Here is a 14044-nt window from a genome sequence, read left to right as displayed (position 1 = left end):
CAGTCTGATGGACGAGTCCGGATTTGGTGAATGCCAGGAGACCGTTACCTGCCTGACTGCACTGTGCCAACTGTAAAGTTTGGTGGAGGGGGGATAATGCTATGGGCTTGATTTTCTGGGGTCAGCCTCAGGCCCTTAGTTCCAGTCAAGGGAAATCTTAATGCTTCAGCTTTCCAAGACATTTTGGACAATTCTCTGCTTTCAACTTTGAGGGAACAGTTTGAGGAAGACCCTTTTCTGTTCCAGCATGACTGTGCCACAGTGCACAAAGCAAGCTCCATAAAGGTATGGCTGAGTGAGTTTGGTGTGGAGTAACTTGACTGGCCCGCACAGAGCCCTGACCTCAACCCCATCCAACACCTTTGGGATGAACTAGAATGGAAATTGCGAGCCAGGCCCTCTTGTCCAACATCATTGTCTGACCTCACAAATGCTCTTCTGGATGAATGAGCAAAAATCCCCACAGACACACTCCAAAATCTTGTAGAGAGCCTTCCCAGAGCAGTGGAAGCTGTTATAGCTTCAAAGGGGGGACCAACTCCATATTATCCCATTCTAAATCCACGCCAATGGATTTAGAATGGGATTTTGTAAAAGCTCCTATAGGTCTAATGTGTATGTGGCCCAATCCTGTTGTCCATATAGTGTATCTAAAATAAACTTGACATTTATTTTTGAGATGAAGAAGGTACAAGTCATTTGGGTTGAAAATCATTATTTTTGAAAAATAATATTCAGTAGTTTCTTGGTATGTACTGCTGAGAGTCTACATGAGGATTTTCAGCTTCAGTGACTACCTGAGCAACAAGAGCTACACAATCCCTTATCAGAGCTGATCATGCACCTGAGCTGTCACTTGACATTGCTGACTTTTCCCACTCAACCTTATTTTCAGATTTTCAGATCTTTTGAATGCTTTCCGATTTCTATCGTATCTATAAAACTGACAATTCTTGTCTTTTTCTTAAATAACCTTTTTGGTTATGTTTAAACAGACAGAAGCAGTGGTTCCCATCTCCAGTCCTCATAATACAGCTTTTTTTTTTTTTTTTTTTTTTTTACACAATTGGCGATATTGCTGCTCCATGGATTATCATGTCTGAATCACTCCTTAAAGTGGAATGACAAGAGCTGGGGGCCACTGGGCTAAAAGGAGTTCTGTCTTTAAAAAAAAACCCAACTGTTGTCTCAAAGGGTTCAGTTCTCTCAGGGCTTTCAGTGTATTTAAAACATAACATCTCTTTTAATAACCTTGTTTACAAGGCTGACTGCTTCACATGGTGGGAAAAAAAAATCAAAATTTAACCTCTGGGTATGAGACATATGATTGGTGCCTGGCAGCTTGTTAAACTAGAATTATTTCCAAAAATCAAGTTGGTCAGGAATCAAGATGAATCAAAATGAAAACAGCTGACCCTCATATTATAGGATTTTGCAACAAACCCACAAAATGTATGAATACAAACTTATTAAAACAATCTATATTTAATTTGCAAACTTATATTAGATTACAGAAAAAGGTATTTGGAAGAGTCAGTACATGTGTTGCTCAGTTTTAGAAAGGAGATCTTTCAAGGGAGTACATAAAGACCTATACAACCACATATTTCATACATCAATAATTTTCAGGTCTACCTTTACCACTGGCTTCTAAAGGATACTATAAGCTACAATCATCATAGGATCCATATACGTAATTAACAAACAAAGCTTATTTTCCTATAGGGAGCCTGGGTTATGGAGGTCTTTACCTTGCTGGTGCCATTCATATGTAAACACTACCAAGGTGTGACAGGGCGGTGATGGAGAATTCCTCAACAACTCCAGAATACAAAACAAAACAAAAAAAAGCAAATATGATCAGGAAAGCAGCTGCCTACAGAACAGAATGAAGCCAGCCCAACACAGTGGGGGATAAGAAATTGTTCCAAATTACTGTCCAAACTAAACCGGAAAAAAAAAAAAAAAAAAAAAAAAAAAAAAAAAAGCATAAGCATCAACGTGTGATGGAGCCCCATCCTGGGATGCCATGGCAACTGTGATAGGCCATTCTGGATCGGTGGAGTTGACTGACAGAGCATGTCACAGCAGACACTTTGGCCATCTTGGAACACTGTATCATAAGGTCTGCCAAATGCAATCGTAACATAATAGGGATAACTATTTCACACACAGTACACTATACATTCTCCAACAGCAGTGGGTTGTACAGAGGGTTTCTGCTTTATTGTTCAGTGGGATGGCTTATTGAGAAGTGGATTAGACATACAAAGACTTCACAGCATGGTGCCCAGGCCATAAACTACAGTTCCCCCAGAGCTGTGGTGCAGGTGCACATCTGATTCAGGAGCAGAAAAGCGAGGGTGCAACAGGCACCTTTGTTACTCTCAATATTCATCTACACCCCTGAGAAAGCCAGACTGAGAGAAATACAAGTAGGGGAAAGAGGACAAAGGTTTCAAGGAGCACACAGGAAAGGGGACTAAAACCCCATTGGTGACGGTGGTTTGAAGGACTGTGCTTGTTGGAGAGGCGAGGCGCTGAGAGGCAGGTTAGTCTTCGTCGTCATTTTCATCGTAGTCGTCCTCCTCATCGTCATCCCCCATGTAAGACACTGGAGTCTCCACACGAGACCCGCTGTAGTGAGAGTCGTTAGAACTGGAAGCCATGGTACCATCAGCACCACTATCACTACAAGAGGGGAAAAAAAACAAAAACAGGTGAATGCCTCCATTTAGTTAGAATGATAAACGGGGGTGGAGAATGTGACATTTTAGGCAAAGGGTGAACATAATACAAGATTAAGTCTAATGTCCTGTTTCCTGTCACACAGGTTGCGTTACACTTGAGGTCTCTCACCTGCTCGCAGGGTAACGGGCTCCATTAGCAGAGGACCCTCCAGTGATGTAGACATTACTGATGGGACCCTTTGCCATCTCTGTGAATAAAGAGAGAAACAAGCATTCACATAAAAAAAAAAAAAATACAAGAGTGTGATGCCTTAAAGCTGTTTTGTTGGTGTCCAAAATGGAAGAAGTATTTTCTGCTGTGCACTTGGGACAACCAAGCTGTGCTGTGATACAGTGGCAGTGCTATGTCTGAAAATAGTTCTGGCATTTTGGAAATAAGGGCATTTGAAAACTGCAATGAAAGTAAACTTCACAAGATGTGTTGTTGTGCATTCCTCAAAACAATTTTTCAGCGTCGTGTTGCAGCTCAAACTCATGTTGTTTTCAGATCTGTATTTATTTCTTCCATTTTGGATCATTACACTCCCTGTGAAGCTCCTGTTCTTGTGACAAGGAAGGAGTTAATGGACCAAAATCAGTAGATGTATTACACTCGCAAGGAGCAGCACAAACCACTAGATGGGTAAGGATCCAAACTGTTACTTTCAACTGTACCTGACCAGATTCAATAAATAATTTCCAACAACAAACATTTGACAAAGGAGGAACAGCTAAATGAGTGGACTGAGCAAAACAATGAACAAAAATTTAAAAAGTGAAGCCCCCTGAGCATCTGAAATGAATAAAATCAGTTGTCAACACAACTCTTTTAATCTAATTCAGCCAAGATAAAATAAATTTCATTTCCGAATTCCTTATACTATGAGTGGCACAATCAAGCCAGTTCAGAGGACAACAACTAATACCCCTTTTCCACCAAAGCGGTTCCAGGGCTGGTTTGGAGCCAGTGCCTGACTTAGCACCGGTTCTTTGGTTTTCCACCGCCCAAGCACCGGCCAAACTGGTTCCAAATCGGTTCCAGGCAAGCACCAACTTCAAGCAGGGGCTAAACAGGGGCCAGAGAAAGAACCGATGACGCGACCCCCCCCCACGTCACTGGTGGGCGGGGTTACAGACCCAAATGGGAACAGTGAACGCTATAAACATAGAGCTAAACGTAGTCACCATTCGTTCCGACCACGAATACAACGGTTGGCCAGCAATAATTGCATTTTTCGCCTCTGGACCGCAATGTAGGCTTGTAAAGACACGAGCAGTATTTGCACCGCTACGATGGGTTTGTTGTGATTCCGAGCGAGCGTCTCGCACACCCACGTGATCACGTTTTACCCTGACGTAATGACGCAGCTCTGACTTGGCTCTGTTTGGCTCTTGGCCGGTGGAAAAGCAAACCGGTTCTTTGTTGGAACCAGTTAAGCACCGGCTCTAGCACCAGCTCCAAACTAGCACCAGGTGCTTTTCGGTGGAAAAGGGGCATAATACAGTATATCCAACCTGTGACGTAGGGCTCCAGGGCTTTGGGCACCAGGCTGCGTGCCACCTTCAGATCCTCTGGAGAACATTTTCCCACCTCCAAACCACACGCCATGCCCATACGTTTCAGCACCTCGATGTCATCGTGGATCTCAAACATGCTGTCGAAGTTGAACAAATACTCAAACCTGCAGATGGTAGGGAGGAAGGATGAGAGTCAAAGAAAAAGTGTCAATAAATGGGATTATTAACAATTTAACAGAAGATAGTAGGTTTGTCCCAATCCAAGTTTTTGCCCTCAAAAAAATTCTGCTCATACAGAACAACAATTTCACATTTTGTATAATTATTTCTTTCTTAGTACTTTGTAAAGTGCCAACTGTCTAAATCAGGGTTCCCCAACCCAGTTCTCAAGGACCCCCTGTCCTGCAGGTTTTTGGTTCAGCTCTGCTCTTTTACACCTGATCCATTTAAGGCAGGGGTGTCAAACTCGTGCCATGGAGGGCCACAAGGCTACAGGTTTTCATTCCAACCGAAAACTCCACCAGGTGATTTCACTGATCACCCCACCTCCAAGCAGAGAGAAGGGACTAATCAGTGAAATCACCTGGTGGAGTTTTCGGTTGGAATGAAAACCTGCAGCCTCTCGGCCCTCCATGGCACCAGTTTGCCACCCCTGATTTAAGGGCTTCATGCTGATTGGTTGAAGCAGATCTACCTGAACAGGGTGTGCAGGAAGGCGTGTAGGCCTTAATTGGGTCAGGTGTGCAAGAGCAGAGCTGAAACCAAAACCTGCACGACAGGGGGTCCTTGAGGACTGGGTTGGGGAACGCTGGTCTGAAGGATCATTTCAAAAGGACAAACTGTGCTGCGATTCCAAATGCTCAATAAAACCAGTGTAGTGCAATTACCTGTTTTAGCTTTTCACTGTTAGGAAGTAATTTATCTAAAATTTTCTAAAACATGTATTCATGGTTGCTGCACAGGCAAAAGCACAGTTACTAGTAGTAAAAACTCACTCTTTCAAATGGTGATTTTTTTCAAGTGTCTGATTAAATTAGGATCGAAATTAGCTCAGCTGCTGCTAGCCCTCAAAACACTTGCCCCGCAAACATTACAGTTAGCTGTGTGACTACTGTAAGACTCTATTTTTAAGAGTTTACAGGTGTGGGTGACATAAAATTTGGGAATCGGATCTGGTTCTAATGCTGAATTTGAGATTGGTGGGTTCAAAGCAACCCAAAAAGTTTAGACCGATTCATCATGGCGTAAGTCCATACGAAACCAACACATACATTCATAAATCCATGACACAAACAAATAAACTAGCCTTACGGACAGTTTCAGACTGAGTACAAGTTTTGATGCAATTGTGCTGGAAACACAAGCACGTACTTGTCATTGGAGATGCTACAGTCAATGACCGTCTTCTTGCTGGTGTTGACAATGATGAAGGGGAGGTGGATGACAGAGTTGGGTGGAGGGGGTCTGTTTGTCTGCTGCTCTGTCTGTCTGTTCCGCTGCACCAAGTTCTTAAAGGCTATTTGCTGCAAGACAGTGATGAAGGTACAGAACCATTATAATTAATACATACTGAGCAAAACTGGTTACATTTTAAGAAGCTTTTTTTTAGCAGACTGCAAACTACAGCAGACTGTAATGAAATCATGTGGTTTATACAAAAAAATGTCAGAAGTCAAAATTCACTTATTCCCACCTGCAATATCAGCTCTTGAAGTTGTGACTGTTTCTGCTTAATTCTTTCCAGCCGCCTTTGTCTCTCCACCTTTGACGATAAAGAGTAAACGAAAAGAGGAATAATGTGTGATCAAGAGGGATGAAACACAAAAAATGCAGGTGGTAGACAAACAAAGAGGGCAAGCTAATGTGAAAAAGGTTTTCACTGATAAACTGTGTGGGTGTTATGTGTACCTCTAGGTTTTGGCACTCCTGTGCAGAGTTGGTAGGCAGGCCAATCCATTTGATTTCTTTCTTCTCTTTAGAGATAATGTTCATGGCCATGAGCACGTTGAGTGCATCGTATACACGCCGCCGAATGTTCTTCTGGTCATACACATGCTAAAACGGGAAGACATACCATTAAGCAGGTGTGATTTGAACATTTAGACAACACAAACTTCTACATTGTGAGAAGTTGATGGTGCCACATAATGTACAAAGCAATGAAACCCACTGACTAAAATAAAATGACTAAATCAAGTTTTAATTATTTATAACAAAAAAGGAGGAGGTGGGCTTATGTGCCACCCAATATTCTACACTCCTGACAAGAGGCACTTGCACTAATATCTAGCCATAATCACTCTGATATATTAAAAACAAGCACATGTGCTAATGAGGTCATCAATAATGCAATTACTGGCAAATATGTGTCAACATAGCCATCTTCACTAAAGGAGTATCAATATAAACTTGATAACTAAAATATTTTTTGCCCATTAATATGGAAATCTATGTGGACTGCTGCTCCTGATCTAACCAGATCATCCACTCTGTAGGGTGTACCTGTGGTCTAAGCAAGAAATTTATGCCATGTATTTGGGTCTTGAGTTACTGTTCAATGTAATGTGTCTACACCACCATAATAACATAATATCCAACACATGGATATTATGTTATTAATATTTTGTCTGCCTCGCTTACCTTTATTTCAGTTAGTACATAAAATGAGGACTACATGTCATGCTTCTCTTCATTCTGCCAATGACCCTTTATACGTAAAATTTGTTCTAGTAGATTGTGGCCTAAACTACTTAATCATAACAGTTCAATTGGCTTATGTTACCTACCATTAGCTAGCAGACACAACTACCAAATCTACCAAAAATATAATCCATGGTGTTTGAAATAAAGATCAGCCTGGTTACATCTGCTTCAGTTTTCTGTATACAGTTTCCATGTCATGAGTATAAAGTCAGTTATTTATACTTGTGGTATTTAAGCTTGCATCATATTGAGAGGTAGTCATGTCAAGGATCTACTGCTGAGCTGCAGTACTCACTGAGTCATTGGGTGACATGTGGTTGTCTGTGGAGCTGAATTCTGCAACCAGTTCATCTGCCACTTCATTGTAGGTGGTGACTCCTTTCTTCTGCACTTTCTCGCACACCTTCATTGAGAAATGCCTCAAGCCCTTCCCATTCTTTTCCCCTTTTTTACCACGCTTCCTGAAAACAGAAGAGATCCATCACACCAAATGGCTTTCACATCAACAACAATGACTCTTAGGGCACCAAAGTCAGTCCATCTATGTTGTTGATTTGAAACGATATGGAACTTGACACCCTCTCCGACGTAGGAATGTTACTAAAATCCTTATTTAATGTTCACACTGACTTTCATAAAGACTTACACTGACTTTCATAAAGACTCACCCTGATGACCATGGAGAGGCATCTGGTGGTTGGCTCTGAGTAAGGAACTGCGAGCTGGGTGTATGTGGGCTGTTTACCAGTATGGTATTGGAAACAGTGGGTCTCTGAGGTGTTCCAATAACCTAGACAGGACAGAACAGGACAAGGGGGCAAACACAACCATTTTAGATATTATTCACCACTGACTATTACTAGGGGTCTCTTAGCACAATAAAACTGACATTGCACTTGTATTTCTGTGCAGGATAAGCGTATTGAGGTCCTGGTATGCAATATAAACACTTAGCGGTGTTTTTCCAGGAAGAGCACACTGAGAAGATTAGCGCTACAATCTTTGTTAAGCTATGAGGTGAAATTTAAATGTTAATGTAAGTGACCGAGAAGGCAGGTGCTCTATTCCTTCACCGAGGTGATATCTAAGCTGATTTCCGTTATGTATATATTCCTTGTATATAATGGGATGATGGAAGTAATCCTGCTGACTGTAGAGTTGATAAGCTTAGGATCAACTGCCCCCACCCACCCGGTCACCTCACAATGATAATTGAGGGGCTTACACAACCGTAAGGCACACAGAGGAGAAACTCAGCAAGCAAATGTAGACTTCTTTCCAATCATGTGGCTGAGAATGACTGAATTCAGACAGCAAAACCTCTTAAATCTGGTGACAAGTTTTCACAGATGAGACAAAATGAGTTTTTGACAGCACAGAAGTTCTGAAATTTGAAGAGTGGTTTGGTACTTATGTGGAATATCACTCACCATGTGTGGCACGTGTTGCATGTGTGGAGCAATGTTCACGTTGGACGGCCCAAGGGTTTTGGGCAGTAGCTGTTTAGCCAAAGGAAGCGCGGTGGGCTGAACAGTAACCAAAGACAGGACACCTAATAAAAGGCATAAGAGAAGACCATTTAATAAGCTGCTCACTGGAGCTCCATTGCCCCCTGTTGTCCAGTTGCAATCATACAGGGCTACACCTGAAGAATAGACATAAGAAAATAATTTGCTCCTGACTGGCACTAAATTAAACCTAAATCCAGCATTTCCCTGAATCCCCTCTTTGTTTCTCTTTCGGGCCATGAGAGTTATTTAAAATGACATAACCTAAAAAGAAGGCATTCTGGTAATGAGTTAATAAAATCACCAAATCAGGTAATTCAGTGACTTTACATTTTGCAATGAAATTGGGCAATCACTTACGATGGTGTGAATATTGTGATTTCATAGTTACAGTATCCTACAGTGTGTACTGCTAGCATATCAGTGAGGGTGGCTTAATATTTTCAATGTAATCTCTTTAGGTAGCTTAGTATGCCGACTAGGTAGTGGCACCTTTCTAGCCAGCACACATATGTTTTACCCTGTCAAAAAAATTCAGTGATGTGTGGAGCACGTCTACCCATGGCTGCATTACGAAATGGTATTACGTATCCTGACACAAAGATCCAGATGAATAAAATAACTAAACTGAGTGAGTCTGTAAACAGGTACAGAATATTGCCAAGTGCAGAACAGATACTGCCTAACATTTAATCAGTTTTATTATATACCGGGTAGGGCTGTGCAATATGGTGATATATATCATACGAATGTAGAAAAATGTCTATCGCGCCATGTTTTGCCCAATTGTTTATTTTTTTGTGTCACAAATCAACTTGTTGCAGTAATTTCCTACAGCGGTTTATTTTCTGTAATGTGGACAATGCACACGAGCATAGACTACATAAACTAACTAAATTGCATAATACATACATAATAACACAGCTTAAGTTGAATGCTGTGGAGGTGTTGCCACAGCTTTGCCATAATGGTCTATAGCAGTGTGAGCGTTTGTACTGAGTGTCACACTGCACCGATCACTAAAACACTGACAGCAGTGTCAGGATTTTATTAACTCTAGGTTAATGAAGCTCAGATAAAAAAGCAGGAGTCATGGCTGCATCCACTGAGAAAAAAAACGTTCACACCAAAGGAATATTTTGATTTATTTCTCATTGTGAATTTAGTGATACCTTGCAGCCTCTAGATTTTGGGCATGAGCTGGCAGCATCAGTGCAGATATGCAACCCTCCTCATTTCCCGCCAGTTGACAAACCATGAAAACTGACATCATGTTGTCTTCATTCAGTGGCAATCGAACAGCACAAGACACTGAGGTACCACAATGGAGTCTAGTGGACCTCAGCGGTCTTGCATTGTTATACATGCAGTTTCAGAGCAGAGCAGGAAGCAGCCTCTGCAGCAGCTACACACACCTGCAGCCTAACTATAGCTGTGTTTTGCCACAGAGGTAAGTGGCTTTGGTAACTGAAGAAATGTCACTCCATATGGCGAATTCACAGAACTATTTTTGCCTGGGAAAAAAAAATTGTGCCAGCATCGGGAAGCAAGTAAAGAACACCTTCATTGTTTATTTTTAGTTTAACAAAAGGAGAAAAATAATCAGATATGATTAAGTACCCTCTATTTGTCATGTATATAATTGAAAATGTAATAATAGCAATAATTAATTGTAATAATTTCCATGTGGTGCTTTTATATTTATTCATGTAACTTAAATAAAATGTGCTATATCATGATACATATCATTATTGGTATATAAAATGACCTATATCGAGATATGAGATTTATGTCATATCGCACAGCCCTAATGCTAACGCACCGCTGATATAGGAATGAAAAAAAGCTTGCATTATATAATAAACAACCTGTAAATTATAGCCTAAACAAAACTGATGAAGGTGTATTAAAAGGTTTGCAGTATTATTCAACAGTGTGGATGTTCAACATCATAATTTCATTTTATTCTGCAAAAGGCAGTACTCTAAAACCAGCACAGGGTTGCGCCTTTTTTACATTTGAAAAACTTTTACTGTAAAAACATGTGAGGGATCCAGCTTTAAAGTGCTAGGTCAGATTTTTTACACATTTAGTGGTACTTGTTGGTCTGTGTGAGTATAATACAGCCACAACCTTGGTCGATTAAGTCCCTACCCTCCCTCCCTCCCTCCCTCCCTCATTTCCTCAGCACCAGCTAAACTGGGAGTGTACTCCTTCAAAATGAATGAAGTAGAAACACACCAAAAACAAGATTTTGAGCAGCAATAAAAAGTTGAAAATTGGTTTGATGGATGCACAATAACCCACTTTTGTTTTGATTTCACCTTCAGCACTTTTTTCAGCCACCTGGATTCAAATGGCACTCACATAGACCAACAAATTACCTCTATATGAGTAAAATCCTAAACTATCACTTTAAAGGATATGAAGTACTAAAGGGAAATGTAGAAGCTTTATGCACAATAACTAGACAGATAAATGTTTAGCAGTAACCTACCTTTACTGGGGCTCAAATTCTGATCAATGAAAACCTTCAGCTCACCATTTGTTTCAATCAGACCAGCCTGTAAAGATCAAAAACAAAATTTCTGCTCTTCCATAGTCTCACCATTTAGTTCCTGAACTTAAAATCCACTAATTAACTTCAACCTAAAACTATGAGGTACAGAAGAAGACAAGCTGGTGTTATAGGCATGTCTCCTATTATCTTAAATTAAAGTTATAGGAACTAAATGCAGATATGAGGTGCCTCTGGGATGGCACAGAAACAAAACAATGTTTGTTTTTTTTGTTTGTTTGATTGATTTCTGGTTAAATGGTCACCACATGCTGTCCAAATGTCTGCAGATACTTACATCTTTAGCCATGATCCCAGAGGACCGGGGAAGTAAAGCTTCAGGCTGAAAAGAAAAGCTCCGTCTATTTATCACTAATCAGACCCCTGAAACAAACAAAAAAAAAAATGAGGGCACATCATTAAAACAGTGACAGCATTCTTCACAGTTGTACCCCAGCTTCACATGCAAAATATCTCTCTAATTTAAAACGAATTGTTTAGAGGAACTGTTCATAATCTAAGACAAGGGGTATTCTTCTATTAAAAGCAAATGCGTTTTAAATTATTTTAAATAAGAAACCGGGTTAAACAATGAACAACTTATTTGTGGAGCAAGGCCCATCTGGTCTGCACCCAGCCAACACATTGCACAAAGCTACAGCACCACCGTTAGCTTGACTAGCGGATTATTACACTGACAAGACACCAAATTGACGAAAGATGATGTGCTTTGAAAACCGATCTCAGTTGTATTACACTTTAAACTAACTTCCAAAGGCTCCGTGCGGGTCCAAAACCAAGTTAAACCCTGCTAAGATGTTCCCAACTTTTCCTATGCTAACTGTGCACAAGGCCTACTTCAGGTATTGACCACGTCCGGAGGAGCATCGTCGAACTTCTGCTACAGGTCAACGCAAACATGCTAACTTTAGCACACCAGCACGAAATATATGCACATGTTTGTATTTAAAATGATAGTCGAAAAAATGCTACATCTAAAGACGTGAAGGCTGCGGGAGGTAGCAACAGCATCCGTATCGTAAGCCGATGGCAATGAGCAAGCTTTTGTTGAATCCAGCTAGCTAGTGCTAACAGTTAGGGTTAAGGTTGCTGACGTTAGCTAGCTAGGTAGCTTATACACGTTTTGAAATGACTCGCATCAAAAAATTTAAGCAACTATCGACCCCCTTATCACGGATTCAGGTCCAACTTTAAGTTTTGGCCCGGCATTTAGAGAATACGGATGCACTTGCACGAAAAAGTAAAGTTATAATATTGTGATTGTGTGCACTTACGAGTGCACTCTTGCTTCTTCGACGGCTGTTTTTGTTGGCATTTGAGAATGGAGGAAGAGGAGGTCTAAATCCCTACCGCCAAACAGGAAACAAAACTAGGCTATGTCGAACTACTTTCTCATCAATTCACTAATTCTACAGAAATGCTAGACTGCTGTGCAAATGTTAGGTGATAAACTATTAGGCCACTTTCTGAGACAATGTTAAGTTTATGCCTGTTTGGTTTTATCCACCAAGTCAGGACTGATTCTGCCTGTTTGCTGTGTCAAATGTAAATATAAAAGCGGGTCGTTTTCAAAACTGTAAACACACACCACTGAAATAAGGAATGCATTATATAAAATTACCGACCAATTAGTACTTATCGTGCTTTTATTTTGATTGTTTAAAAATTGGCACTTCAAATTATTCACAACAATTGAACTAAAGGCACTGGCTTTTGTCATATGCATATACATTTTTTAAAACTTTTATTCTGTCTCACTGCAAAACCATGGACCTCTGGTTTATTTAATTAATTGTGGTTAATTAGTGTCAAACAGTGGCACTAATTACAACCAGTAATTAGTGCCACTGTGAGGCTGTCAGCTGGCTTCATTGAAAGAAAACATTAAAACAGTACATAACGTCATACTTTTTTAATTGCTCTGCTACGTTACCAGGGCGATTGCTATGATATATCTGCCAAGCAAAATTACAAAAAAGAAAAAAATGTTGAATTAGCTAATGTTGGCAAAGTTTAAATAATAGGTTAGTTGGTTAACAACTCTGTTAGTAAAGTTAAGTGACGGGAACATTTTGCAAAAGTACTGAAAATAAACCAAATATTAAGTTATGGCCGGCTGCGTTAACGTTATCGTAGTTTAATTAACATTAACAGACATTACCCTAAAAGCCTACTACCGACGCAGTTAGCATCAGATGGTTAAAAACAAAAGCTACCAATAGCTACGCTAATGAATAGTATACAGACAACGAGTAGCTCATCGATTAGCTATAATTTGATATTTACAAATGAGCTAACGTGCTATTATGGCTAAAACGCACTAGCCATCCGATGTAACGACATGGAGTTAGCCGAGAGGGGCTAGCTAGCTAACGTTAGCTGGCTGGCTAATCCACAGCTGTCATTGACAACACTGCCGGTGCTTAGCGGTTAACACTGGCGTCGTTAGCTTTGTCGGCTAACCGTACATTTTCATTTAATTTTTTTTTCAATTAATGTTGCGTAAAATGTCCGCTTAAAATATGAGGTGTCTAACTTGAAGAGTGTCTTTATTACGGTGCACATAGGCCGCTACAGGTCGGTGTGTGTGCAGCTTACCGGAGCGCCTCACCAGTTAGCAGTTTTTTTTGTTAGCCTTGCTCTCTCTCCGCTCTCCGCTAGCCTCGCCGTACTGCTGCAACTCACAATCTGATCTTGGCGGTGTCCGGCGTTAGCCACACCTGATTGGACAGCGTCGACGTGACGTACCCAACTCGCTGAGAGGAGGCCACGCCCACAACGCTGTCTGGTTGGCTGGAGCATTTCGTGCTTCTGGGCCAAGGCCTGCCATTGGCTAGTGATGTTTAGGAGCCTTCCTGAACAAATTATAAATATAATGTGTGTGCAAAACAAAACAGTGATAATCATGTACATGCATACATACATTAAGAGTTTAGGTTACATTACTAATTTGTAGTTATCTGATTGCATAGATATAGCGATCAACCTCGGACTTGTTTTGAACCTAT

The 14044-nt window shown here is 40.7% G+C and overlaps 1 protein-coding gene across 1 annotated transcript; it reads right to left on the bottom strand.

Moving 5' to 3' along the window:
• Positions 1-1469: 1469 nt before the first annotated feature.
• Positions 1470-13752, bottom strand: tfdp1a (transcription factor Dp-1, a). The gene is made up of 12 exons (XM_030081121.1): positions 13635-13752; positions 11314-11399; positions 10956-11022; positions 8381-8502; positions 7619-7740; positions 7246-7411; positions 6156-6302; positions 5941-6009; positions 5619-5770; positions 4245-4411; positions 2860-2938; positions 1470-2691 (listed from the first exon to the last, which is right to left on the bottom strand). The coding sequence occupies exons 2-12, from the start codon at positions 11323-11325 to the stop codon at positions 2553-2555; spliced, it is 1242 nt and encodes a 413-aa protein (XP_029936981.1). The 5' UTR covers positions 11326-11399; positions 13635-13752; the 3' UTR covers positions 1470-2552.
• Between the last annotated feature and the right edge of the window lie 292 nt (positions 13753-14044).

The sequence above is a fragment of the Myripristis murdjan genome, chromosome 21 (assembly GCF_902150065.1).
Source record: "Myripristis murdjan chromosome 21, fMyrMur1.1, whole genome shotgun sequence".
NCBI classification, from domain to species: domain Eukaryota; kingdom Metazoa; phylum Chordata; class Actinopteri; order Holocentriformes; family Holocentridae; genus Myripristis; species Myripristis murdjan.
This window is presented reverse-complemented; position numbering and strand designations above follow the sequence as displayed.

Coding starts and splice junctions, on each gene's coding strand:
- tfdp1a (XM_030081121.1), bottom strand. Junction 8,503..10,955: donor GAATTTGAGCCCCAGTAAAG/GTAGGTTACTGC, acceptor GCCTTTTATTAG/GTGTCCTGTCTTTGGTTACT. Junction 6,010..6,155: donor AGGAGTGCCAAAACCTAGAG/GTACACATAACA, acceptor TTATCGTCAAAG/GTGGAGAGACAAAGGCGGCT.